We start from the raw sequence: 23,704 nt of genomic DNA, 5'->3' as shown, positions 1-23,704 counted from the left end.
CACCATTAATATACAGAAAAGCACAAAAGCCAGAACAACCTTAGAAAAAGGTGCTCCTCAAGGGGCCTATGCAGCCTTTACAGTGCATTTCATCCGCGAGCTATGGAAATAAAAGTGCTGTAGTGAAAAATATTCATGGCAAAGATCTCCTATTCTGGAATATAGACAGTCAATTCTTTTGCTCTGAGACTTGGGTACCTTAAGTCTCTATACAGTTCCCATTACCATAACAGCCAAATGTCTCACTATTGTTGATTGTATTGATCCTCAGAGAAGCTCCATGAGGGTGGAGAAGCAGAGGGAGAGAGAAATCTTTTACTTATTCAAGGTCCCCCAGGAAGCAGATTTTAAATCCTGTTCTTTTGACTAGTATCCCCTCAGATGTGCACTCTCCCAGCTTTTCTTGCTTGGCAATGCCCTCACGTTAAATGATTCAAGCAACGGGATTTCCAGTATTCTCTCCTGGGATCATTACAGACACATACAGGCTTTCCCTGCTATAAAGCACTGAGCTCGTCAGCACAAATTTCCCTTTGCTCACTCTAACCCTTTCCTCTCCTTCCCTACATCCCTCACCCAGCAGAAAATTCTTGATGGCCATCCTATCTGCAGTCTGCTATGTGCACCCTGAGAATTAGCTCTCCTGGCACCCAGCCCTGCAGGTTCCTTCTGCCTGGACAGGAGCTGGTTTCATGCTTTGGGCTTTCTCAGGCAAGCAGCCAAGCTTCAACACTCAATCCCTCTCCCCGTGATAAGCAGTATTTGAAAGTTTGAGTGTGGCTGAAAATACAACCAAAGCCAGAAGATGAAGTGTGCCTTTATTTGGGTTTCACAGCTGTGCAGTGACCCTGTGCTGCCTCCTACCCAAAATGATGATCTGCCCACTTCCCTGCTCCCTGCTTCAGTGCACCTGCACTCCAGTACAGCTGCTGTTTCTGCAGAGGTTTCAGGGTGCACACTGCAGCCTGGCCTCCTTTCTGTTAATGTCAGACCCCAGAACCCCAGCTCTGCACCTTTGCTGGAGCATCTCTGTTACTCTCCAGGTATCTCCAGCACTCTCCATTAATAATATTGACTTTGTGGGTTCTGTGGCCCAGCTGGGAAGCTGCAGTGGAGGTTAGGTGAAGATCTGTGGGGGTGTGATACCAAACCAGGGGGTTACATGTTCCTAACCTTAAAAATTATGTTTATGGAATGGAACTAAAGGGAAGTCGGAACCATATAAAACTCTTGAGAGTGCTTAGGTATGAACGCAATAAAGACGAGTCTCACCTCATGCCCCACTCTGGGTTGCTCCTTTCACTGCCACCAGGTGTTTGTGGCTGCCCACATCCTGCTCTAGAGCGGGATGAGTTCGAGCAGCCTTGTCCATCAGCCTGTCTCTAATGAATTGCCAGCCAGTGCGAATGTAGCTGGCAGGCCTTGCAAGGCTTTCCATCACAGGACAGCTTGGCAGGGACATGGTAGGACAGCAGGAGATGATGGGCCCTCTGGCAGCTCTCTGATGACCACTGGGAGATATCTACAAAACAGCCAAAACCCAGCAGTAGGCAGACAGCCAGGGCTCCTTCTGGCTGCTGTTGATTACTGATCCTTTCACCTTGGTTGCTTCCATTCAAAATTTCAGGGCTGTATTTGTTCCTTCATTACACAGAGATATCCTGTCTCATAGTGGGGAGGTCTGGCTAAACTCCTAGGTTATGCATTAGGTATTGAAACTGATTGCAAAATCCATCTATAAAAGTTCCTAGTGTGCTAAAAAGTGAAGGATTAAAGGGAAAATTGGCCTAGATGAAATTAAACTGCATTCAGAAGCCCCCAAAACCCGCTTCCACTCTGCTGAATAATAGCACAGAAAGAAAACTCTGCCCTCTAAGCCCCTATGAAATGAACTGTCATTGAGTTGCATGTGGGTAATGTGGAATGAATTTGAGCTCTGTCATCTTTTGTGGGAGGAGACCCTATTTAATTGTGATTTGTTATCTGGAGAGTACAATGTCTACAGGAAAAGGGGCTTCGGGGAAATTGGGAAAGAGCTGCGGGACTGGTTTTGCACCTGATTTTGGCTCAAGTTGCGTCCACAGACAGCTTTGTGCTTCCCTTTCTGTGTTTGTAAGGGGACCTATGGAGTCCAGATGGGAGCCCAAAGAGCTCATAGCCCCAGGGGTAGCTACTCTTCCCCACAACTCTTCTAAGCAATGTTGCCAGCTGCCTATTTCAGAGCTGACTGCTTTCTCCTTTTATTGCTGTAGTTACCACAGGAACTATGCTTGGCATCAATGGAGCCATGGAGCTGCTTTTCAAAGTCATCACTCCCTACAGCAAGAGACACATCAGGACGGTCAGGTAGGCAGTAGCCCCAAAGGAACTCATCTTTCCAGGACAGCAAGAAATAAAATTTTGGTTCCACTTGAAAAGGCAAAGAAATCAGAAGTGTATGCAGTTTCCGCTCACTTTAAATCTGCAGGGTTTTTTAAGAGACAGAAATAGTTCCCCAAAGGACACGTTAATGCTGTGATTCATCATATGATTCATGCTGGTGGTCCTTTATTTGTAGTGTGCCCTAGACAGCGATGGCAGTTTGATTGCAAGGTACCGTCCTTCATTTCCCAGCCACAGCCGGGTTTTGAGAAGCATGTGCTGTCAGCAGACAAGACACTCCTGCCTCCCCCTCAGCAAGAATCTCCTGCCACCACCAGCCTGGGGGTAGGTAGAGTGGAATCGTGGAAGTGCTGTCTCATTCTCCATTTGCAGACAGTCATGACCTGGTCATATTTTTGAAGTACAACAGTTCTTACTAGTATTAATCTGCATCTGCTTTTAAACCCATCCCACATATTTCAAATAGTTCTTTTCTGAAGACAGCAAGTCCATTTTATCAGTTCATTTTAATGCTGAACGTTAGTCCCCAAGTTGTCTGCTCTGACCACTTCCTCAGATGTCTTTCAAGGCAAGCTTTATAAGAGCACAACACGTATCTGTGGCTTGCTCTTTAAAAGCAGGAGGAAGAATTTACTGCTGTGAGCTGTCCCCACACAGTCCTGTTTGCTTAAGCCACACAGGACCTGCCAGTTCTCCTGCTGAGACATGCAGTGCCACAGTGGGGCACAGTCCATACTTGCTCAGGCATGTGTCAGCAGCATTCACCCAGTTCTGGCTTCTGCATGGACCTGCCATGGGTGAGGTCCATGGCTGGTGATTACTGAGGAAGCAGGTAGAGCACGAGGTGAGAAGGATGGACAGACTTGGCACCCTCAGTAAAGTCTGGCCACTGCTTGCTTAGCTGTGGTTGAAATGGGCACCAGTCACCCTGGATGCATTAAATAATGTCCATCCTGCTGTTACCATCAAAGACTGATACCAGTTCTCTCAATATCACCAGTTACACAATACACTGCATGGGAAGGAATTTGAATTAATTTCCACCAGCCACGAGTGCTGAAGCTGCACATCAACACACAGAACTGCTTGCTAAATGCAGCATTCTTCCAGTTCCTCTGCCTACATGTCTGGAGATACAAAAGTTTTCAGACAGTTTGCTTTGATAAATAAGGTACTGAGGGGGCCCAGCAGATGCACAACTTCCTGCAGCTGCCTTGTTGATGGAGCCAACTCACTTTTGCCTGTGCTTTTGGCTTTCTAGCACAGTGCCAAGTACCTGGGACTGCTTCACAGCTTCAGTTCTCTCTTAGACAAAGTACCTGAGATTCCTCTACATGGTGATACCAGGATGTTTCCTACACAGAGGTTTGGCTATTACCCAGCTCAAAGAATATTACCACTAAGATATTATTCCTAGGATATCTGAGCATCCCTCAACATTCTTCTCAGGCTTCATGTAATAACTTTAAGATTTAGTCAGCCTGGAGAACTGCTTTATGTATGACAGGGGTGCCCAGGATGAGTTAGACCCAGAACTGGGCTTGGCTTCTGACGCAAACAAAAGTGATTGGTGGGTCCAAGCCCATGCTTAACTAAGCAAATCGACTCAATTCCCTGCTTTCCTTCCTATGGAAGTGTTGGCTGCGATTAGACCAGTGTTAGTTCTGCTTCTGTGACGCACCAAGATGTGTGTGTGGTAGGACTTGGACCTGTATCAGTTTTCTGTTAAGCAATGGGACTGGCTGCCTAAAGGCTTTTAAAATGAATTTTGTGCAAAAGTACTTTATTTTCCATTGACTGCTTCCCATGGGGGAAGTGGAAAACTTGGTATCTGTCACACCTTTCTAGCTTGGCTTCTTGCTGAAATACATTTGGAGATGCAGGGAGTGCTGCTGAGGGTTGCTGTAAACGTAGGCTGTAAAGTGCTCTAAAATACTCCCTTCTAAGGGAAACAACCTCCAGAGAAACACGCTGCTTTTGATTTCACTGATTCCACATTGTCAATATGCAATATATAGCTTTTACTTCCTTTTATCTGGTGTACAAGGATTGTTTTGAACTCTTCTGTGGACATTTTTTTCCATTTGGAACACAGACACAACCACCAGAAAAAAACCCTCAAAATTGCCTTCAGTAAAGCCCATTTTATTGCTAATAAGCCTTTTTATTTATTACTGAAAAGCTTGAATTTATTTTTCAATTAAGAAAAAGGTGCCCTATGCATTAGTTTTTGTCTACCTGAGCTTTCTCACTGCTAATTCAGTTTCCTAATTTTTTTTTTTATTTCCTAAAAGATCTGTGCTCTTCTTAAAACATATTTTTCATGAGTGTGCAAACAGAGCATACAATCTTTGCTGGGACCCAGCTCGCAGGAAAAGGTGATATGACTTCCACCTGCTCTTGGTGTGATGAACAAGAACCATAAACCAGCTCAGGCCTGGTGGTCACTCAGCTGGCCTGCCCTGGGCTCAGAGCTGTGCCCTTTGTTTCATAACTAGGGGCAGCTGAGAAGGTCGGTGGCACAGTGGAGACAGCCTGTTTTACATCAGAAGAACCACACAAACCTGTTTTGTTTTAAAACACAATTGCAACCCATTAAAAGGCACTAAGGTCTTGTTAGTGGAGATTCTGCTTGTTTGCAGTTCACTTGCAAGTGCTGTTTTTGTTGTGGAAAGTGGCTTCAGGAGATGCTATTGGCAAGAATTTAGGTCTTAAGACCAGAAGAACAGACTGTACAGTGGGTTTCAGATCTTCTCTTGCAGCATTAGCAAATGCCTGGAATAGCTACAGTCTGAAAGCTCTAAGCATCTCTGCAGTTCATCAGCAAATGGAGGTGGGTACATGTGGGGAAAATGTCCTTCCATGACTTGAGTTGCTCTAGCTAAAAATTTGTGAGGTGACTGGGGTAGGGAGCTTATGGATGAGTTTTCTGAGCTGGGGAGAAAGGATAAAAAGAGGTCATGTTCTTTGCCTAGCTTAGGATGTGCTCTCAGCTGTCTGATACCAGTGCAGCTCTTCCCAAACATCCCAAACAGCTGGCAACTGTGGGAGCTGAGATTACCCTGGCTCTCTGATCAGCTGCCAGGAATGCAGCATTGGAAATGCGCCCCTTCTCTGGTGGGTACATCCGTGTTCCCCTGTCCCAGGCAGCACCAGGGCCAAGGTCACTTTAAGAATCTGCCCTGCAGAGTGCCCTGTGAGAGCTATTTATTTAGCCCGCTAAGATGTGGAAACAAGATACGTAGTTCTATTTATTTTTCCCAGTGGCAAAGCTCGGGGGTATTTAGAAATAGTCTCCCCATGTTCCAATTGACCTTTTCTGGGTAGATGCCAAGTACCTCTGATTCCCCTGAGACTGTGACTCATGGACTTTATTGGCTTTAGTTAGGCATTTGAGGTCTTCAGGTTGCTGGTGCCATGTCTGTGGATCTCTCCAGATCTATCCATATCTGAGGTAAAAGCTACATGGAGAAAACATGGAACTCTCTGAGGTGTAGAGAACTCTTGAGTCAGCCACTGTGAAATCCAAGTGAGTCAGACACTCAAGGCTGTCTTGCTCACCTCTCATGATGCTGTGCTGCAGAGAAAGTTTTCTGATACCTTTTACAGGGACAATTTTAAATAAAGCCAGATGATGCTCTGTTTTTCTCAGTTCTGTTTATGTCAGTAGCTGGGATATCTGATAGGAGTGTGTGTGGGATGCTCAAATCTTCACTCCATCAACACCTTCTCTAATGTAGCATCTCTGATGCCTCACACAGTGCAATGGTCACTTCTCTTTTGACTTTTTATCCTTGTTATTCCCTGGATGTTCACAGCTTCTACTCCCTCCTGCTTTCCAGTGTCCCTTTCAACACTGTTGCTTGTTATCCCAACTCACTTGTTCTGAGAGGTATTTGGATGTGTTGTGGGATGTGGAATGTGACAGTGGAAGATGTTTGCTCTCTAGTCAGCCGGGAGCTGGGTCTCTTCTGCATGACTCTCCAGGTTGTCAGGCACCAGGTATCTTCACCAGTGGCTTTGGGGGCTGTGAGTTGTCTGTGGCTTTGTGTTGTGCAGGCTCTTCTAGGACTCCTTATGTTGAAGATAGAGTATCAAAGAGGCTGAAAGTAAAACCCTCAGAATTTATTCTCCTTTCTATATGAGGAAGACTTGTGCTTTAGAAGATGGCAAATGGTGGGGTGCCTCAGTTGTTCCCTCCGTTATGTTCTCCTTTTCTGCTGTTAAAAGCTTGGTGCACAGTTTTATTAAAGCAATTTGGACGGCCTTTTAAAATGTCTTTGTTTCTCAAAGCTCTATGAGTACATCTATTTATCATACTGGGTAGAGCTGGCTCATGGTAAGTGCTCACATAAACCTTGAATGAAAGATTACAACAAGAGAGAGTATTCATCAGAAATAAAAACTCTTTCTGTGGGTATTCAGAATACTTGGCTTTCTACATTGGGCTATTCCAGTAAAGTTTGACTACTTAATTAAAAGTGGAAAGTGAATAAAAAAAGGTCTGGGAATGGTGCCAAATTAATTCACTAGAAAATGTGTTATGCAGAAATTATCTGCCTTTGCTCATGCCCAGCATAACCCACTTCTGACATTTGATCACAATTCTTCTTGCGTTTGGTGCTTATTGTACAGTCCCAGTGCCTCAAATGCTTACTGATAATCTCCCTTTTCATTAAGGGGAGGAAATCCTCCCATGTAACTATTTCACCTGAGGTGGATATCTGGATTCCTCACATATTAAAGGGAAAAAGAAGCAAGTTCTCTTCACCTGTGGTAAATGTTTGCCTCTAGAAACTTGAGGTGTCTTGAAAATATTTGTTTCTCTCTGTGTAGTGGAGGATGAGTCTGCAGTAGGCAGTCTGGAAGTGGCATGATGGCCATTTAAGGCTGGGTCAGGTAGAAGGTTGCTGAAGGAGATTTGGAGAGTGGAGTCAGATCCATCTGGTGTCAGGGCTCAAAACCCAGGAGAAATGAGAATACCACTGGTGTCTCTGCTGATAAGTGCTCAGGGGTGATTTGAGGTGGGGAGGGATTAATGAGTCTGAAACACACGGGAATATTGATGACACAGGAATCACTTCATGGCCATGACAAGAGTATCACATACTTCTGTCATGGTGGGAGCTGAGGAGATTTTTACTGACTACAGAAAGCAAAGTGCAAGTGAAGAGAGAAATGCCAAGGTGATCAAGAGAGCACATCTAAAGCTAAAAGCCATATTTAATCAGATATTGTGTCAGATTGACCAAGGAGAATATGAAGACCCTGGAAATGCTGAGGATATGTTAAGAGGCTGTACATAGCTTCAAATCAGGCTTTGAATAGAGGGATAAATATCTATTACTCTGCTTTTTAATGAAACCTGTTTTGTTTGCATACACCTGAGATTCTGTTTTATCATCTTGAAACTGGTGCTTTCAGTGCAAGGTTGAAGTGTTGAGCCCATAGTGTTGAAAAGTGACCAAGGTGCCACAACAACAAATGCTTGTACAAGTGCTCTCCTGTGACCTTAACACTGACAGGAGAAACCAGAAGAGCAGTGGGCTATGTCTGGTTTAGACAAAGAGAGAGGAGATGTGTCCTGGGGATGACCTGAACACTGGACTTATCTCTTCTGCTAAGAGCGACGGACAGGCAGAAGGGATCCAACTGCAAACGTGCCCTAGACCCCAGTGCAGGCAGTTAGATTTTCCCTATCCTTAATCCTGGATAACACCTTGCTGGTAGACCACCATAAACATTTACTGCAGTTCCATCTCCTAGACTGGTCTAAGCTTCCAGCTGCTCTCTTCTTGAACAGAAGAATATGTGGCATACATGGCCACTGCCAGACAGTGTTCTGAGAAAGAGCAGAAACTCAAGGCACAGACATGGTAATGAGCTCTTCTTCCCTGATAGGGAACCTGTGATGGGTTCTTTTTGAAGAATACTCCATATACAGCTTTATGCCTTTGTTTATTTGGCAATGGTTCCTGATAGAAGATCAAAAGCAAATCATGCTTAATTCCTCTTGTTAGTCTGTGTTTTGTCATTAATCATGTTGAGCAGTCTGGGTATTTAATTGGAAAGTAGCACATGATTCTACTGGAATGTGGTCAGAATTAATCAATGCTTAGCATTTTGAGAATAAACAGACGCTATTTGGTTCACTTTATCCATGTAAAAAATTCACAGGAAGGGACAAAATATTTCTGTTGAGCTATATCACAACTAAATGACTTGCTTCACATCTGGTCTTGATCTACATGGGATTTATCCTAGAGGTCCTGCTAAATAAAAGTGGTAAATATCATTCTGAAGAAGATGATGCCAGCAACAAAAGAAAGAGGGTTGTCTTGAAAGTTTTCCTTTCCTTAAAGTGTCTTTTTAACTTGACTGAAATCTCAGGCAGCATGAAGCAGGGATGGTTGCATCACTAAGATAAGTAAATAACCCCTACTGTGCAAATGAGCCATTGTGATAGAAGAAATGATCTTGGAGCCAGAGGTGTCCCAGTGTTGTGCAGTTCCTTCTCTTTCATTCTTTTTATGGTCTGTGTGGTTTCTCTCAAAGAATGACCTGTTCTAATATCAATAATAAGTTACAGAATCTCATTTCAGACTGATGGTATGGCAGTGCTGCTTTGCAGAACAAATAGAGTTGCATTTCAGAATTACACTTTACTGCCATTGTACTGTTAATAGCAGTAGATGAGAGAAATTGAAAAATTAAGAGGTAGAGACAAGGGAAGAAGAGATGTTTTCAGGCGAGATTCGAAAAAGAGATGGGGAATTGATGAGGCAGAGAGGAATAGCATCTCCCAAGGTTGTTCCAGAGGTCTGGATGAACATGTGGCACACAGAAATCCTGGTGCCATCTCTTGGTGGCCTTTGGAATGGCAAGTTTCACCACAGATGCAGCTACCTCTGATCCATTAAAAATTGATGAATGAGCATTATATAGAGAGATTTTCACTTCTCAGCTTAATTTGTTATGGGAAGGCAGGAACTAATTTATAAGTGGAGCTGCTTATTGTGAGACTGTTATTTTGAAAGAAATATTTTGAAATTTTCTTTGGGGTCTACCTTATGTTTTACATCTATTTCAGGTCACAGTTTGAAAGAGAAACAATGCCTTCAGCTGAAGGCCTTTCTTTGCCTGCCCTTTGGTGAGCTAGAGTGCTATCTTTGGAAAGATGCTGCGAGGGCAAGTCCCTGCTGTTCTCAAGTTCTTGGCTTTTCACAGCCGGTGGCTATGACAGATGCAGTTCGTGGCTGGCCTCACGTGATGGCTTTGGGTATGGCCATACTGCAGGCAGCTCTGGGTTTGTTGGGCTGGAGAGTCCTTCTTCCTGAGCTTTAATCTTCCTCCTTCTCCTAACAACTGTTCAGGCTTGCAGTGGGGCCTCCAGTGTGGGCTACCTAAGCTTCTTAGGACATATCATCCAGTCTGGGAGTATTATTCATGTTGCTGTATCTGTCTTGCTGTTGGCCTCTGTTCTAACTGGATTAAAACTAGCACTTGGGTGCCTCACTGCAATCCCACTGCCTCTTAGGACCTTTCTGAGGTGTATATCCCATGTAACCATGGAAACTACTGCTACTCCTCCAAATTTCATGCATCAGTTGCATCTCGGAGTGTTTCCCAGAGTTAGATGAATTAGTAATGTTAATAGTTCTTTCTTGCAGCTGAATATGATATTCCCCCATAGGAGGTTAGGTCAAGACTAGTGAGAACTGGCTATTCTAAGCATTTTGTAAGTAGCAAAACAGAGTGGAATTGTGAAAATTTGAAAAAATGAGAATGGATAAGGATTACAAAATATTTCACGGTTCAGGAAGAAATGAAGGGTTGGGATGACTTCTGGAGGTTTGTGAGTTATCTGTGAGATGAGGAGTGTGCAGACTCCTACTGATCTGGAGGTGCAGGGAGGTTTTTCACCAGTGGTGTTGGGCTGTAAGAGTAACGAAGGCAAAAAGTCTAATGTTAGGAGATAAAATGTCTCATGTCTGAAATGTTTATCTGAGACACTGTACAGTGTGTTACTGTGGGCAAGTCACCTGAGCTCAGACTTTTCATATGCTTAATACACTTAAACCCACACCTTTCTCATGCCTTACTAAGGGTAGTGAGGGTACACTCAGCTCTGTTTGAGGCATTCAGTGAGAACATAGAGGGGGGGCAATGAGAAAGGGGAGAGAAAAACAGTAGTGAATTTGTGACAGGTTTTATGCTGAGGCAGGATGCAGCTGAAGTGGACTGTGGAGTGAACATGGAGCTGGTGCGGTGAGGAGAGGGCTGAGCAACATGTTTATGTGACTTTGTAATCATGTCTGAGGTGGCTGTGAAGTGTCAAAACCTTTAGAAAACAGCCAGGCAGCCCTAGAGGACAGGGACTGGAAGGAAGAGATTTCCAAACAAAGCCTATCTGAATGTGCGCGTAGAGATGATGAACGGGTGCCCACCCTGCCTGTTTGCCTACATTGGTTTTTCTGTGTCAAGGAGACAAAGAAAGAATTCCCCCTCGGAAATCACTGAGTTGGGTAATGACGTGAATCTCTGATAGAGGCCAGAGAGTGCGCAGATAAAGCTGAGGGCACTCACTTGTGCGTCAGCACATGTGAGAGCCCAGGAATCTCCTCTTCTTTGCCTTTCACTTGATTTATTGCCATTTCTCCTCCCACCCAGAAGCCTCTTGCCCTTATGAAGAGGGTAGAAAGCAGCTGTGATATCCTCCCCACAAAAGCTTTCAGTCCAAAGATAGACAAGGGAAATTTGGGAAAAACAATGAAAGTCTCAATGCAGGACACATACAGAAACAATTTGCACAGTGCTGTCCCTACAAGGAAATCAACCCCAAGAATTTCCTGTGGTTGCTAAGGCTTTTTCCCAGCTCCACCAGTGCTGGCAATGCTGGCAGGTGCAGTGTGAGCCAGTCTCTAGGACTATCAGTGGTTTTAAAGCACAGCAGTGATTAGACCTGCCCTGGGCAGAGTTATGAGACACAGTGTCAAAGCCTTAGCAACAGCCTTTCTGCTGCAGGGTTCCCTGTCCTGATAGCACTGTTGGAGCCACACCAGGTGTAGCAGCAGAAGGGTAACTGGATTTAGAGATACAGAGGAGACACAAGAGACTCCTTTCCAGTGGGTGAGAGAAAGAGAGCTGCAAAGTCTTCAGTATTTCAGGCTCTTTTGAATAGTTATAAAAAAATTATTACAGAGAATAAAAGAGATAAAGTAAATAATAGAGTATTTGCCAATGAAGAGGAAATGAATTTTTTAGGGAGAGAAGGTTTTGTAACAGCAGTGGCACAGACTCAGCACAGGGCTCTGGCTCACTAATGCTGGCAGGACTCTTCTCGATCTCTGTCTACAGGGCAACACTTGGGATTGCAGCAATGCCAGCAAAATCTGTAAATAAACCCAGAGCTTAGCTGCTCTGGGAGGTGTTTAGAGACAGGGCTTGGAATGTGGAGGGGAGAACCTGAAAACTTGAGGAAGTGGCTGGTGAGGAAGAACAGGGCTGCTGTTTCCCAACATGGATGGCTGCAGCTCTGGGGATGGGAATGGAAACTCCCCCTGAAGTGCAAACCTTGGAAAGGTCATGGCTCTGAGACAGCACAAGCCAGATTATTGCAGAATAGAAAAGAGAGACCATCCTGTAACTTCAGATCATCTATTCCATATGTTTCTTTCCTCCCCTGTGTTAAGGGGATAGAGTTTGGGCTTTGTGTGGACTGTAGGGCATATGCTGCAATGGCACAACAGCTGCCACTGTCTAGTCAAGAGCTTAATTTCTCCTTGTTTTTCATTGTTGTTTAAAATTGCACTTTAAAATTTGTGGTCATTCCAGCTTTAACCACCTTCCAGATTTTACTGTGTAGAAAAAACAGGCATGTGGAAGAACCATCCTGATAATGCTCAGGATTTTTCCTATGCCTTTTAATTATTTATCCCTTTTACTTTATTATTATATTTACAGCTCAAATTCTACCAGCCTTGGCTTTGATATGGTCTGTTTTCAGACCCCAGAGTTTGGCTGGGTTATATCAGATGGAAGATTTCCAGTGGAAGAGCGGGGGGAAAAAAAGAAACCCAACCCCTAACTTTTATTATTTAGGCTTTGGCAAACTGCAGCTTCAAAAATCCCCTGCAGTTATGCCAGTGTGATATTGAAGCTTTCAAACAGCAAATATCAAGAGAATTTGAGCCAGTATTTGGTGCATTTGACATTTACTGACTTTATCTTCCTTTTAAACACTCTAGCTAAATGTTGTGAAGAATAGGCACAGGCATTAAGATGTGACCAGATTATTGCTAAATAAGGAGTTCCAGATATGCAACTGAACAGATTCATTAGTCTGTGGGTGACTGGATGAGAGTCAGGGTTAGGCTAGAACAGCCAGATGCTGCCTTACTAGCAGCCTCGACGGGGCTGCTGTGACCTGTGTTGCAATGGAGGCTGGTGTGAACTGCCTGCTCTCAAATCCCCTTGCTTGCAGATGTGGGGGGGGAAGGTGAGTCTGTGCTCTGGCTGCCCCTGGCATGGCAGTCTTCCTGCTCCTCCTCTCAAAGCCTGAGTCAAAGTCTTTTCCTGCATGTTGAACCTCAGGCACCAGCTGGGCAAAGTGCTGTGGGGAAGGCAACATGGTGACCTAGCAGAGAAAACTGTTTCTCTGACTCTTGTGTGTTCTAGTGGAATGAATAAACAAACATTCTTTCTCAGGACCCTACCTATGCCATTGCCACTGCTGTTCCTTGAAATGCTGCATATCTCGAGGTACTGTGCTTGCAGAGAGCCTCATCTCTGACCTGCAGGCTGCCTTCCCTGCAGTCAGATGTCCTACTTCTGTCCTGCAGAGCTGTGGAGATGACGACAGGACAAGGACAGGGTCACAGCAGGTGTTGGGGTTCTGCTCTTGGAGGTGGTGGCTCAGCCTGCTTGCAGGCACAGCTTCTGCAGAAGATGCATCCTCGTTTGCAGCGTCTGTCCTGTTCTGTGCCAACCTGATCATCCTCAGATGACTCTGCTGCCTCCCCTATGGCAGCCTGGAGGTCTTATGTCCAGAAACTGCTGCAGGGCAGTGGGAAAGCTGTCTGCTTTCCACACCTTTGCTCCTTTTCCTGCAGATACACTGCACAATACAGCAGTATCCCCACCCCTCCCTCTCTATCCAGCAAGACAGAAACCACAGAGAGAGGTGAAGAGCAGGATGACTTTTTCTGCTAAACCCTTATTGAAAATCCCAGGCAAATTAATAAGCTTTTTCTCCCTGCTCTGCAATTGCAACATTTTCTTTTCCCCAAAACTTCATGCTTACCTGTGGCAAAACTAGTCAGTATTGTACATTTCCAGCACTATTCTACGTGTGTTTTGCAGCCCTGTGTTTCGACGTACATGGTGGGTAAAATGGGCATTTTTTTCTCACACAAAAGACACATTTGAAAAATTTCTTAAGACTAGCTACTGGCATTGACTGAAAGTACTTAGGTGGGACCTGATTTTTTGAATGAATGTCCAGATTTTCAGTGATATTTAAATGTGTGAAGAAGAAAGGGAATGTAAGCATAAAAGAAAGCCTCTCAGCAGGTTAATGGATTAACATGTACAGTTAAAAGGTAGTTCTGACCTTAGTATTCAAAGGAGCTTTGAAAAATCCTGCTGAGTGCTACCTGCTTGTTTAGACATAAAAATGCCTTTTAAATTCAGGTCAAGATGCCTATTGTGAATCTGTAAGTGAATGTTACTTTGTGGTTCTCAAGCATGTTTATGCATTGTTCTCAATTTGAGACTGATTTAATGGTGCCAATTAAGCTCAGTATTGTGTGCACACGTGGCATACAAATGAGTGCCCCAGTATTTCCAAGCAAGTTCCTGTTTGGCAGCATCAGTTAGGACCAACAAATTGTAAAGTGCCCAATTGTTGCAGTGGGGATCCTGCAACACGCATATATCAAACCAGGAGTCCCGTGGAAAGGAAATATATATGGACAGACAGATTCTTGCTAGATGTTTCAGAGATGTTTATTTCTCCAGCCGCATGGCCGGAGCTCTGCCGAGGAACTGTTCCAGTCACGGGACCAAGGGTCCTTCTGCCCGCGCAGGGAACACAAACCAACCAATGGGAACGAGGCTGAGCAGGGACAGGGAAACCCCGTGTCTGTGCCCTCAGGGCCCCTCTCCCAGGGCTCCATGGCAGGGGAGGGACCCCAACACCTCACCCGTTTTATTTTAATAAAAGGAGAATGAAAACAACTGGATAAACATAACAAGAACAGTTTCAAAACAAAACAAGCCACCCTCCTGAGTCTTTAAATGTCCAAACAGATTCTGTGGAACATCTTAGGGCTGACAGAAGGGAGACAGAACTCTCTGAGCATGCTTTGTGGGGAAACTGAGGCAGGAGAGGGTTTAACTTCTTCCCTCCCCCTTTTCATCCCCCACTCGGCATTGGAAAGGGATTTTTGGGGAAACAGTTGGCAAAAGCATGGTTTTGTGAGGGAAACCATGGATGAAAAAACGGATTGGGAATACACTGGGGGTAATAGGACATAGGGTAAAAGGGAAAGGTGGGATTAGGAAAGGGAGACTGTAGGGGGGACTTACAATAGAGATACTGTCTAACATGACTACGATTTTTTGCATATATACTGCCTTTTACAGGAACACCATCAGGCCCAGTGACCTGCGATGCTTGTAACCCTTTTCTACCTCGTATAATTTTGAATTGCACCACCTCTCCATCTCCCAAGCTTGGGATGTATTTTTCAGGGTTATTCTTTTTAATAGCAGTTCTATGCACGAATATGTCTTGCTGGTTGTCACACCTTGTTATAAAACCATAATTTTGCTTAACATTATACCATTTTACTATCCCTAAGGTCTTAGTTACTATGATCTTTTTCCGAGTGGCTGCTGTTTTCTGTCTCGCTGCGTCTTTGCTCTCTCCTTCGGTCGCTCCCGTGTTGGAATTGTCGGGGCTGCTGGTGCCTGCGCGCTCTTCCCGGGGTCGCGTTCGGGGCTGTGCGGGCCGGGCCGCACCGCTCAGTTCTCCGTGCGTCGCCTCCTCTGGTCGCAGCTTCGCTGCCGCTGCCGGGCGCTGCACCCACATCTCGGCCGGGCCCCCGAGCGATGACCCCCCCGCGCCCTGCTCCAGCGCGCGTTTCGGCTGGGCGCGGCTCTGCTCCACCGCCGCCAGCCGCCGCCCGCGCGCCGCCCCTCTCGGTCTGGTGTTCACGGGGCTCGCTCCACCACGCGCTGTGCTGCGCCGTGCGGGCACCGCCGGGTCCCGCCGCTCCTGCCACGCCTCGCTCCGCCACCGACACTGCGGCTCGCGTGGCTCTGCCCGCGCGCGGGAACTGCCTCGCTGCTGCTCGCAGAGCGCTCGGCGCACGTGGCCTGGGCCGCATGGTCCCTGCGCTAGGCTTCCCTTCGCCAAGACACAGCTGACATTGCTCAACAGCCTCAGTAACTAAATAATATTCACGAAAATATTCTTCCATCGGCATATATTTTGACTCAAATATTAACTGTGTCCAAACGGTTTTCCAAAAGCCCTTCGTAAGAATTAAATCCCAAGAAACATAGAAAAAGTTCTTAAACAACCATGCCAGGAAGTGTTTCAGTTCTTTCTGAGCTTGAATCAAGCTAAAATTTACAAATCGTTGTTCAAGAATCGTTTTAAGTTTAAGATAAATGTCCATATGCGGCTCGGAGAGCCAAGAGTCTTCCCACGGTTCCTCCATAGTTCAGATATGGAATAGCAAAGCAAAACCAAGAAGAGGAATCCAAAGTTTCCAGGGTTTACTCACACAAATCAGTCGCTTAGGGATCGGGGATCGTTCTGCCCGCATTCACCACCATTATGTTGCAGTGGGGATCCTGCAACACGCATATATCAAACCAGGAGTCCCGTGGAAAGGAAATATATATGGACAGACAGATTCTTGCTAGATGTTTCAGAGATGTTTATTTCTCCAGCCGCATGGCCGGAGCTCTGCCGAGGAACTGTTCCAGTCACGGGACCAAGGGTCCTTCTGCCCGCGCAGGGAACACAAACCAACCAATGGGAACGAGGCTGAGCAGGGACAGGGAAACCCCGTGTCTGTGCCCTCAGGGCCCCTCTCCCAGGGCTCCATGGCAGGGGAGGGACCCCAACACCCAATTCACACTAAATTTAGGGCTGGAGGGCTGTGTGTGGATGTACTTAGGGAACACAATCATTAGAAAGGTTGAGAAGTGGAAATAGCTAGAAAAGACGAAAATATTGGTGACCTATTCTACGCATTTTCTTCTGCATATTTTGTAGAAATTCCACTTGCATATGAGCTTTTCAGGCAGGTCTTAACCTGTCCACCATCCTTTGGTATTTAGGTAATGGTAATGGATAGACACAGCCTGACCTGTGTGCATAACAAGGGGAATGATACCTCCTTGGGAAGCACATGGGGATTGATAAATGCATTACATGCAAGAAGATTAATTTCATAGGTATCTTTTTGCACTTGCACCTGCTGCATGAAACAGCTTCTTGCTCTGACCTATCCAAAACCCCTCTGCAATCCAGACCTCTTCCCTAGAGATTTTAAACTTTGAGTTTCCTTTGGCTGAACTTTATGGATGTGCTTCATCTGAATAGGACCAGAGGGGAAGTGCAACATAAACTGATGGATCTACTTCTAGGGTCTTGTAATATGGAAACAGTACTATTAGATTTAAAAGAATGGAGTTTTTTATCTTGTGTTCGATATAAGTTATTCCTCCTTTACTCTGAAACATCTGACTTTTGTTTAAAGAAAAGGCTTCTATACAAGTCAGTCTTCTTTCTTGGAGGAGCTCAAGGAAGATGATGATGCTTTCTTAGTCCTTCAGCTTCATAATTCGTGTCCTTTTTCTTATGTTGTACAATTTTTTCAATTAGCTTCTCTGAAAGATGTTTATTTCTTTGGTTAAAAAGACCAGCCAAACAAAAACCTCAAACAAAACAGACCTCAAAATTCTGAAAACCACCGGAAAAGCTGAAGTGAGAACTCAGGTTTTCCATCCACCACAGCAGCTTAGCTCCATGCAGGAAAGGTAGCTATTTAAAACACAGCTCAAGAGCACCTTCACTACAAAGTGCATTCAAGAGATGTTGTACCCTGCGATTACTGCTGCCTTAGAGATGGTTTGTACTAACCAGCAGTCAGGAAGAACTGCAGCTCTTAGCCTTGACTGCATTGAAACCAGCCCCCCTTTTATGCTTTCAAATAGCTCTGGGCACAAGCAGTGACATGATAGACACTTCCCTACCTGGACTGTCAGCAGCACAAGCTGCCCTTGGATATTTCACTGCCAGTAATTGAGGGTATCCATAAAATGGAGACCTTGCAGTGGTTTGCCAGCAGTATGGGATGTGTGCAGCCTTATTTTCCGGCGTCATAAGCCCCTGGGTGCTCCCAGACTCTCCCAGGATAGTTCACCATCAGAGACTCCCTAGTGGCAAAGCACTTGCAGTTCAATTTCTCTTAATGAAAGAAGTCCCAGTTGCCCTGCTGAGATTTGAGCCCAGGGTTCCTGGGTATGTCACCAATAAGTGTCATTTGACTTCATCATGCCCTAAGTACGGTACAAGGATTATGTCCCTCTCCCTGCCCTTACTCTGGGTGTACACAACAGTCAAAAAAGTTTAAGGCTGAGTGAGCCAGAAGTAAGAAAAATGGGGCTGGATGTCTTCCCCCATGTGTGAAACACACAGTCTCCTGTCAGCAGTCCAGTCTTCATGTCAGTCCCTGGGGTTTCCAAAGCAAAAGCTGCTGGGAATGGATGAGCTACAAATAAAATGACAGCTAAGGAGTGAGCCAACAGAACATGAGGCCCTTTTGAACTGAGTAGTAACTGGATTGGGAGTGGAAGACAGCTGCCTGGGGAAAGGAGGGGGATTTAACCACATTCCCTGACACACTTTAACTGTGTATGAGATGTTCTATAGGGCTCTGCTGGTGCTTGTTAGCAGAGGTGGCCTCGATGAGTGTCCTCACCACTCTTCTTAATCAATCAAGGATAGTATTGAGCCCCTTTCCCAGTCCTCTTACACGTGTCCCTGGGGTGTGAGAGCTGGGTTCTCACACTGTCACCATGGAACTGCCTGGGTGATGAATTTGTTAAGAATACTGTCTGATTGTGAACCTTCCAGCCCCTTCATCTTGATGTGAATGACAAGCTGTCACAGCCTGCCTCAGCCATATTGGTGACATCTGACCCTGGAGAGGGAGCTGACATAATCTTCTGAGGTATGGCTTCTGCCTGGGGAGGCAGCGCCAACTCTGCCCTGCGCTGAAAGAAATGCCTGGGCATTCTTTTGGCAAGGTTTTAAGTGCATTTCATGTACCTTGTTCTTCTTTGTTACTACTTTGAAGCTAATTTAATTTAGAGCTGTAAAGAGTAGCTTGACTTTTTAGGATACAGCTGTCTCTCCTTCTGTACTCGTTGCACACAAGAGAAAGTAGGATAATTGTAAGGATGCCTGGAGGATAAGCCTGGAGTCACTGCTCTTTCAGGGAGGCAGAGATGAAAGAGGCTGGAAGGTTGTATCCTTTCACTGATTTTAACCTGAGAGGCTGCAGAGCAGGCAGAAGTGTTTGGAAGATACTGCAGTGAAGGTTTTCAGCTGAACCTGGGAACTGAGGCATGCTGGTCACTGGAATGGATGTATCCATTAGAAAAGTAGTGTGTGATTATTTTTTTTTTCCCCCCTCATCTTTCAGCATTACACTGAAAGCACATCTGTGCACAACAGCTGGATCTCCAAACTCCACCTGTTGGCAGTGTGTGGGACATTGCAGACTGTAAGCAAACTTTGCCATTAGTGTAAGTTTTAATGCCTTGCTAACAAGCTGGAATTAAAGAGGACAAGATGGTGGGTATTTTTGCATAAGTCCTAGACTAGCAATGCTATGAAAATAGCAGCATAAGCAGCTTTTTGCCCACCCATATTTCCAAGACGTGAAGCTGCTGGATTTAAGTCTTTAAAACAAATCACTGTGCAAGTGCATGCATATTTAAGATCTCTATTTCTGGGCCACAAGGGAAACTACTTTCAAGGCATCTGCCTTGGATGAGATCTACCTTCTGGTAGGATTTATAAAGCACCTATTGCTGTGGTGCTTATGTGTTGTTTCTGAATGTCTCTCAGTTGTCAAATGTGAAATTGTCTTTACAGTGAGTGGTTCTGTGACTGTATAAATTCCAGTCGTTAAGTATGAGTCCCAGGGGTTTGAGGCAAAATGCAGCCAGATAATGTGTACACTTGAGGACACAATTCCTCCTGGAGACAGGGGCTGTGGAAGCTTAGGGGCTTTAAGCCTGTAAGCTGTGATAGCTCGGAGTCAGGGATCCATTGTGCCAGGTGCTGTACAAATACATATCCCCACACTGCTTTTGGTATGAATAAACATGACAGCAACAAGTGAGTATATGTGAAATAGCAGGGTGAAGAGCAAGAGGAGTTGAGCAACATGGGTTGCCAGGCAGGGATGGAACTTTTTCTTACATTTCTATACAAATAGTGCTTTATGTCTTTATCATCCAGGTATGAATGCTGTAAGGAATTAAATCAGGCATCAGGTTGAAGAGGTATATAATAAATCATCTAGTCATTAGCTTTCATTCAATGATTTGAAGAGGGTGTTCTGTGTTTTAGCCTGTAGAAGGCACAATTTCATAGAAGGCGGGGTAGTTAAGTTGCTTGGGGGATGATCTGAAGAGCCCTTTTTGTTCAGTCTTTGGCTTTTCTGTTGTCCCCTGTCCATAGTTCCAAACTAGTCCTGGGTGGGTGTGCACCAACATCAGTGTGTTCTGTGAGTCTTAAAACCCTTCTGTGCCATCAACCATGTATCTCCTCTAGAGTGAGGTTTTGCATTTCCAGGAGTCCTTCTGTTTTCCTCAAGAGACAGAAACAGAGGCCCAGCATTGTCCATCAGAGTGCCTCCTGCTGTGAACTGAGATCTTGGCTTTCAGGCACCTCTGCCTGCAGTGATTTCCAGCAAAAAAATATCCTGGCAACTCAGATCTGAAAAGGTGACCTGGGCACAGGACTCCTTTTTACTGGCTAATCCAATTGTGCTTTGGCCTGGGACATGGAGTTTTTCTTTGTTGTTGCTGCTGGTTCCTAAGCACAGGATCTGGAAGTTGCATTTGTCTATCTGTCTGCTAGTTGTACTCCTGCCCAGATACCCAAGCTGCTGACTTGGAAACACTTCAAAGTTTTCCATTCTTCAGAGCGGCTGTCTCGACTGCTACTACAGGGAGTTTTTAATGTTTTCTGATTATGGAGCAGCATTTATTATTATGCTTTATAAGATAGTGCAACTTTATTTGCACATCTTTTTTTTTAATATATAAATGAGTCTTCTTTGGGATACACTGGACTTGACAAAACAGCTAAGATTTTGCTAATGTATTACCACAGAAAATCAGGGGAAGATATCTGGACAGATTTGGCAAGTTTTTTAATGACTTAATCCCTTTTTCTCCACCTCATCTCCCCTCCATTCCTTCTTGAGAAAAATGCAGAGATTTGCTCTGGGCATGCTATGAAATTCTCTGGCCTGGCATATGGCTCATCAAGTCATCTTTCTTGTGCTCTTAAACTTTTCCTCCTGTTCTCATCTTCCTCCAGCCCTGTCCTTGCTCTTGTGCACAATTTATGAACTCCTCTCTCTGTCTTCCTGTCCTGGGCTTACTCATTGTATCTCCTGATGCCAGCAAAGATGCTGTTGGTTTGCCACATGGTGCTAAGAGATGCTGGTATTATCACAAACACTGTTTGCCTGGCTTGCTGTAGCCCTACTGCTGCTTCAGTGGTCTTGCTGCTGCTTTCAGTGAAAGCCTATTCTGCTTCTATTCCTCTTTGATGATTTATTGGTTCCCACAGGGTGTTTTGTATGTTTGATTTTGTTCAGCATCAAAGACAGGTAATATTTTGGGGATGGCTAACACTTGACTTAATGTGCAAATTACAATGCTGATTGAAAGTCCAAACTTAAAACAAATGCAGGTAGTTGACTCCCTACACAATGTAGGTGTGAAGTACTTTCCCAGGATAATTATGAATGTTAAGAATTTTCACAAGTTCAAAAATTCCCAGGCAAATATATGGGAGCAAAATCAGCTAAGAGCTGAAACCCCTCCCAAAGGCACCATTGTTAGTTTATGGGATCTCTGGACCACAAGTTGCTGGAGTTTGAGTCTGTTCTTCAAGTCCTAGAACTGTTTCTGTTGTGGCCTTGCTTGCTTTCCTTGGCACTGCTGGCCACAGGGCACTGGACTCTTTGGACTTCATCTTAAGCTGGTGCAGCTGCTCTTTTCTGGGCTGGCTGATTAACTCTGCACTTAGAATACATGTTTCTCATTTCATTCCCATTATATCTGTGTTTAAAATGTAAGGCTATAGGGATGCAGTATTCCTGGGTCACTTTTCTCAGACCCTTCCCTCATTGGTAACTGGGCCTGGCAGTCCCATTAAAAGCAATCCAAGCTGCCTTTTCAAAGTCATTAGGTTGTTTGTCCCATTGTTGCCAAGAGGATGTTTCATGCCTTCATTTTCCAGTGCTTAAAACCTATCCTTTCAATTCCAGCTAAATTTATTCACGGCCATTTTATATCCATTTGTCCTAGTGCCAAATTTTTTCCTCAGCCTAAGTATCTCTCTGCCTCCCTCAGTGTTTACTTCTCTGTCACCCAGTGTGTCTGTGGGGAACAATCCAGTTGTCTCTTGGCTATCATTTTGTTAAGGTGACTAAACTCTGATCTTTAAGACTCCTAATGAGTTATGTCTCTGTTACCATAATGATTTCCTTGGCACATTTCTGCATGGTTCCTTCTGAGTTCTGCACACAGCTGTTCAGGTGAAGCCTTGTATGAGAACATTCATGCTTCCCCTTCTCCACTGGCAGTGGCTTTTCTGAGACATGATCTGTCCTTTTCATGGTTGTCACCCTGCTGGTCATGCTTGTCGTCATCCCTTAATGGGCTCATATATCCAGGGTGTCCTTCTACTAATTTCCAAATTATGAGCTCCTGCTCATAACAGTAATCCTTATTAAACCCTAAATGCTTAACCTTGCACTTTGGCTATTACATTTCATCACATTTCTATTCCTTCAGAACCCAAGAACATCTTGTTACTCCTGAAAGATATTCTGAACTCCCTGCTATTGGCAGCAGCTCCTGACTTCACACAGTCAGCAGATTTTATTAGTATACTCTGACTTTTTGTGCCAAGGTCATTAATGAAAAGATGAAATAAGATCAGTCTGAAAAGATCCTTGAGGACTTCCACACATAACTTCCCTCTAGACTAATAATTCCTCTTCCAGCACAATTCCTGTCATTGAGTCTTTAACCAATTCCTTTCCCACGTTGTAACTCTTACACTAATCCCCATGTGCTCCATCTTGGTTAATAATTTTCAGTGTGGCACCATATCAAATGCTTTATTGAAGTAGAGATAAGTTAGATCTACCACATTTCCCTTGTGTAGAAAAAGTTGGTTATCTTATCAAAGAAAGATACCAAGTTAAGCTGGCTTAATCTGTCTGTTCTATCACTTAAACTTATTTTACCTGTTTTGCAGTTTATCCTCATGTCTTTTATGTTTTTTCTCTCAAAATCTGTTCTAAAGCAATGCATATCATTGGGGTCAGTCTACTGGGCCTGCACCTAGACCCTACTTAGGCAGCAGGAACTGGAGATTAGACTGTCTGAGAACATGCTCTGGGAGTTCTGGGATCCTTTGAGGATGAATGAAGTTGTCTGCATACAACGTGGCTCACAGGCCGCCCCCCCAAAAGTATTGGAAGATCCAGGTTTGCTGATTTATTGGCTGATGGGAATTTTGCTGGCAGTGTTGACTTTATGGCAGTGGTGTAGCTCTGCTGAAACTCTTAGCAATGCTCATAAGCATCTACAAAATAAATCAGATGCCTAGAGGAAATTCTGAGAACTCTTTTGCTTGGAGCCAGAGATACTCTGGTCATTCCTTCATCGCTCTGCTGCTCTGGCTTGTGATTGAGACATCACATTAGGCCTGTAAAGTATAGGTATGTAGAGCAGTCCCTTTTTAAAGGCACGTACTGGAGTGTGAGCTTTGGGAGATGCTCTGGCTGGAATTTTAACTTGCTTAGAGTTGTTTACTTTGTCCCAGACTTTAAACTGGGGAAGAGACTGAGTGATAAGTGGCTGTAGAGTATTCCTTGTCTGAGCAGGCTGAATAGCTGGGGGATGACAGTATTCCTTCACCATCTGAATGGTTGCTGTTTAGTTGGAGCTAAAGAAGCAATGAAAGCATGGCTGTGCTTCC

At 44.7% G+C, this 23,704-nt stretch overlaps 1 protein-coding gene across 1 annotated transcript in view; it reads left to right on the top strand.

The window, feature by feature from the left end:
* Window positions 1–23,704, top strand: part of AGBL1 (AGBL carboxypeptidase 1) — a 276,286-nt gene that overhangs the window by 22,571 nt on the left and 230,011 nt on the right. The window contains exon 5 of the mRNA XM_042039542.1: window positions 2,253–2,346. Within this exon, the coding sequence (XP_041895476.1) occupies window positions 2,253–2,346 (94 nt within the window). The remainder of the gene's footprint in view (window positions 1–2,252; window positions 2,347–23,704) is intronic.

The sequence above is a fragment of the Corvus kubaryi genome, unplaced genomic scaffold (genome assembly GCF_017639235.1).
Source record: "Corvus kubaryi isolate FWS band 111438036 unplaced genomic scaffold, C.kubaryi_AGA036_p1.0 37394, whole genome shotgun sequence".
Taxonomy (NCBI): Eukaryota; Metazoa; Chordata; class Aves; order Passeriformes; family Corvidae; genus Corvus; species Corvus kubaryi.
The sequence above is the reverse complement of the archived record's forward strand: the minus strand, read 5'-3'. Positions and strand labels throughout refer to the sequence as shown.